The sequence below is a fragment of the Curcuma longa genome, unplaced genomic scaffold (genome assembly GCF_044706935.1).
Source record: "Curcuma longa cultivar G26 ecotype Majalengka, Jawa Barat unplaced genomic scaffold, ITB_CL_G26_1.1 contig_14303, whole genome shotgun sequence".
NCBI lineage: Eukaryota > Viridiplantae > Streptophyta > Magnoliopsida > Zingiberales > Zingiberaceae > Curcuma > Curcuma longa.
The window spans coordinates 2,552-7,285 of record NW_027429725.1 but is presented as its reverse complement, the minus strand read 5'-3'; the positions used below and the strand labels follow the sequence as shown (position 1 = coordinate 7,285).

The 4,734-nt window shown below is 47.4% G+C and overlaps 1 protein-coding gene across 1 annotated transcript; it reads left to right on the top strand.

Moving 5' to 3' along the window:
• The first annotated feature begins 2,650 nt into the window (after positions 1–2,650).
• LOC141816118 (scarecrow-like protein 32) lies at positions 2,651–4,306 on the top strand. Its single transcript, XM_074703954.1, has one exon. The coding sequence runs from the start codon at positions 2,831–2,833 to the stop codon at positions 4,304–4,306; it is 1,476 nt and encodes a 491-aa protein (XP_074560055.1). The 5' UTR covers positions 2,651–2,830.
• Positions 4,307–4,734: the final 428 nt, after the last annotated feature.

The window sequence follows — 4,734 nt, the reverse complement described above, 5'->3', positions numbered from 1 at the left end:
GGTCATCTACAAGGTTCTGGTATGAATTTAATTTCCGTAGTAACTTTCGTACATAGAATTCTAAGTAGTAGAAACCGTAGATAGTAATTTAGGAATCGGCGATCCTGAAGGATCGATTGACTTAGTCTTTTGTAGACTTTGTCAATTGATCCTGGCGGGATAAAATTTTTGTCCTGTGGGGTTCTATGCTTTTCGGAGCGGATAGAATCCGGAACGCAGGACGGAGATCCAGAACGCCAACAATGCAGACGTCCGAAAATACCGAGTCAGCAGTGCTGATGGTGGAGGTTTCCAGGCGCCCGGATACTCTAATGAGGAAGAGGAGGCAGGGACCTTCTATGAGGTTGGCACTAGTTGACCACTCGATAGATTTCTTGGGTGAACTGTTGACACTAGTGGGTAGAGTAGGTGTGCAATTAATGGTACGCATAGACGGGAGTTAGCTTCTCTAAGAAGAGGAAGACTTGGTCCTCCGAAGGTAGTGGGGGTCTCGTCTATAGCTTGAACAGTCCACTCCTTAGTACAAGTTAGGGCATATTCAAGGTATTGATGAGGAGGCTTGTTTCATGGAGGTGGGAGCACGGGCTTCTTCTCATGTCGGGGAGCATTAGGTGTCGATACCCCCTCAGTTTTACTAGCGAGTTGAGCTTCCTTCAAATGAATATATTTCTCAGCTCGACCCAAGAGGTCATCATAGTTGGTCAAGGTTCTCTTTACCATGGATTTGAAAAAATCTCCCTCCAACAATTCTTGAGAGAATGCGCTAATCAATACTTTCGAGGTGTCAGAAGGGACATCCAAGGTGACTCGTTTAAAATGCTAAATGTATTCCCTCAATATTGCCTAAGTCTTCTGCTTCATGGCAAATAATTTAAGGGGCATCTTTCTGATACCTCTTGTTGCTGGCAAAGTGGTGTAGAAAGATGACTCAAAATCAATAAAGGAGTGGGTGGAAGATAGAGGAAGGAATCACCTTTGGCTGTGCTCGATAGGGTTGTCAAAAAAATCCTAAATTTGATGTCCTTTGTGTACTGATGCAATATAGAGGCATTCTCGAAATGAAAGAGGTGGTCCTCGAGATCCGAGGACCTCGTGTACTCCTCGAGTTGTGGCGATCTAAAGTGACACGACAACTCTTCTTCCAAAATACTCTTGGAAAAAGGAGTACTATAGTCACTCCTTTTGCCAAAAGGTATGGCTTGTGCTTCTGCAATCACAAGTCCTATGTCATAGTGATCATTTCCCCATGACTCTTTTCGTCTGTGGAGTTGTGATTTTCCGTGATTCGTCTGGTGTCAACCATCGCAACAGCTTAGTTTAGAATTTTCACAGACGATATCAATTTGTTCTAGTCAAAGATTGTGGATGAATGATCCATCAGGGATTGAGTGAGGGTGGAAACGATTCTTTTGTAGGCTTCGATTAGGGAAGAAATCACGGTACTTGAGGAGCTCACAAAAGAGTTTAGAATGGAGTCAAGGTAAATCTTGGCAAGGCCACTCTGATACTCAAATTAGTTGGTGGATTCTTAGATGGAGAGAATAGAAGGAAAGTGTTGTTTGGGTGTTGGTGTGTGCGTAACTGCATCCGCAGGGACGAGCTTTCTTTTATCTTATCGTGGATATATATGTTTCCTTATTTATGATGTTATCAACCACATTCAAGTCATGGGAGGTCACACCACCCCATCTCTTTGGCCCTTGTTGCGGAGCCAATATAATGGCGTCATGTTGTTCCACGTTTCCTGTATTTATCGCAAGCGTGACTAAGTTTAAGGTCCCAGAATATATAATAAAACATGAAAGAGTCAAAGAGTCAAACAAAGGAAATCGAATGTGATCAAGTCGAAGATGTCAGGCGTGGCCGAGCTAAGATATGTCGGGAGGTTAGCTTTCGTTGAGAAGTCTATTCCAACCTCCACAGGTAGTTAGCTCTAAAGCAGAGGAGTTGGTTGAGTCCCCTTGATGATGAATTGGATTTCTCTTGGGTTTGACAGGTTCGTCTTGACTTTGATCGTCATTTCTACATGACTATTAATTTCACGGAACACGGGGAGGTCATATATATTTGCCACACCAATAGTTCTAGCTAGTAGAAAGTCTTTGTTACGTCAACATCCAGAGTGACTGTATGACTGGGCTAATGTATGTAAATCTTTCATACGGTCCTCACGTATGATTTGAGTCTTCTCAAAAATGTCATATGCCGTTGCCACTCCACCATTACCCGCACAAACCCAGCTATCAGCTTCTGTCTAGTAGCCTTTGATGATTCAACATCCGTCAAAATGAGATCTTGCATAAGCATTAATAGTCGCTTTCTTGACCAATTGACAAACAGCGGATTCCCATTGAAAATTGACACACGGTCACGGCATATCACTCTCTTACTAATCTGACAATTGCCACATCACATGCAGTGCCAATACGCATCCATGGCGGCTCTTCATCTTCACATGCCAACAAAATCATATACACATTCATTCATCTCCCTTTCGTCTTCAATCTGGCCTTCTCGCCTCTCAGCACTCGTATTTCTGCCTACCATCGATCTAACTTCATCATCTCAAATTAGAAAGTTGGTATATTTAATTTGTTCTTTCAGAATTGCTTTTCAGTTCAATTAATCCTGAAAATCATATACGAAAGAGATCATGATCAAATTTTGTTGCAGCCCGATCAGATGAAGCATGCAGTTTAGCTTTTAAATCAGACACGATCAAATTAATCAAAGCCCTTTTCTCCTGCCCTTTTCCAGAGCTCCAATAATCAAAGCCCTCCTTTATATATTTATTTGCCTCGTCTGGCTCCCTCTTTTCTCCTGTTGACATATGATGCAATATTTCACAAGTGCACCTCTGTCGCCTCCTCCTCCTCCTGCTGCTTTGCTCCCAATTAATGGCGATGGGATAGGCATCTACTCCGGCCACAACAACGAAGCCACCTCATCCTCATCGAAGCCTAACTGCTTGCACTTACCGCAGCATCACTCGTGGCCTTGGCTGCCCGGCCTCCTCTCCTCCTCTTCCTCCTCCTCCTCCTCGTTCGAGCCATCCATCGGAATGGGAGGAAGCATCAACGGAGCCAGCTGCATGGAGCATCTGCTGGTGAACTGCGCTGACGCCATCGAGACCAACGATGCGACCCTCACTCAGCAGATCATCTGGCTTCTCAACAACATAGCTCCTCCCGACGGCGACTCCAACCAGCGCCTCACCTCCGCCTTCCTCCGCGCCCTCATCGTCCGCGCTTCCAAGATCGGCTCCTGCAAGATGCTCTTTGTGGAAGCCGACGCTGACCTCACCCTCCATCTCCACCGTTTCTCCGCCGTTGACCTTGCCAGCTTCATCGATCTCACCCCTTGGCACCGCTTCGGCTTCGCCGCCACCAACGCCGCCATAGCCGACGCCGTCGAGGGGCTACCAGTCGTCCACCTCGTCGACCTGGGGACCACCCACTGCATGCAGATGCCGACGCTCATCGATCTGCTGGCCAGACGGCCGGAAGGCCCCCCTCTGCTCATCCGTCTCACCGTGCCAGCCCTCACCGCCACCACAGCCCCTCCGTTGCTCGACATGTCGTACGACGAGCTTGGCGCTCGGCTCGTAAATTTTGCACGGTCCAGAAACATCACGATGGAGTTCCGGGCGGTCCCCTCCGACCCTACTGAGGCATTCGCCACGCTGATCGAGCAAATAAGAGTCCAACAGCTCGTGACTCAAGGGGAGGCTGTCATAGTGAACTGCCACATGATATTGCACTTCATCCCCGACGAGACGGCGGTCGTTCCCATTAATTCCTCGCCTATGTTGTCGCTGCGGACCATGTTCCTTAAGGCACTTCGGGGGCTGGAGCCGGCGCTGGTGACTGTCGTTGACGAGGACGCGGAGCTGACCGCGTTCGACGTCACGGGGCGGCTGCGAGCTGCCTTCAACTACCTGTGGATACCGTACGACGCAGTGGAGACGTGCGTGGCGAAGGGGAGCGAGAAGAGGCGGCGGTACGAGGGCGGGGTGTACTGGAAGATCGAGAACGTGATCGCGCAGGAGGGCGCACAGAGAGTGGAGCGGCAGGAGACGAAGGGAAGGTGGGCGGGGAGGATGCGCGCGGCGGGGTTCCGGTCGGTGGGACTGACGGAGGACGCAGCGGCGGAAGTGAAAGCCATGCTGGACGAGCACGCGGCCGGGTGGGGGATGAAGAGGGACGACGAGGATCTGATGCTGACGTGGAAGGGCCACAACGTGGTGTTTGCCACCGCTTGGATTCCGGCGCCGCCCTCCGCTTTTGAAGTCGATCGACTGAATTAAAGGCAGGCTTCGCCGAATAACTTGCTCCATTTAGTACGCCTTCCTTTCCATTCATTGCCAATTTCTCTAATTCTAACGATTGATGAATTACTAATCTGCCTACCGTTCCATTATCTTTATCGTATTTTACAAACAAGTATAAACAATAAAAACTCAGCTTTCTTATACCGTTTCATCATCGTTTTTTCTTATCTGATCGATTGAGTTCGATCAATCTTTATCCAAAGCAAAGTTGCTACCATTAAATGATCTTATCACTATAGATTTGGTTAGGTTTAATTGTCTTCGATTAGAAAGGGAAGGATCGCTCTTAATCATTTGAAGCATAAATAAATCTCTTTTAACTATACTTCTGCTTAAAGTTTGTGGGAAAATAATAATAATAATTTTTATTTCTCACTATCAGCAAAGAGTTTCATATATAGACG

Bases quoted from the DNA above. Each gene is read 5' to 3' on its own strand.
- LOC141816118 (XM_074703954.1), top strand. From the start codon at position 2,831: ATGATGCAATATTTCACAAGTGCACCTCTGTCGCCTCCTCCTCCTCCT.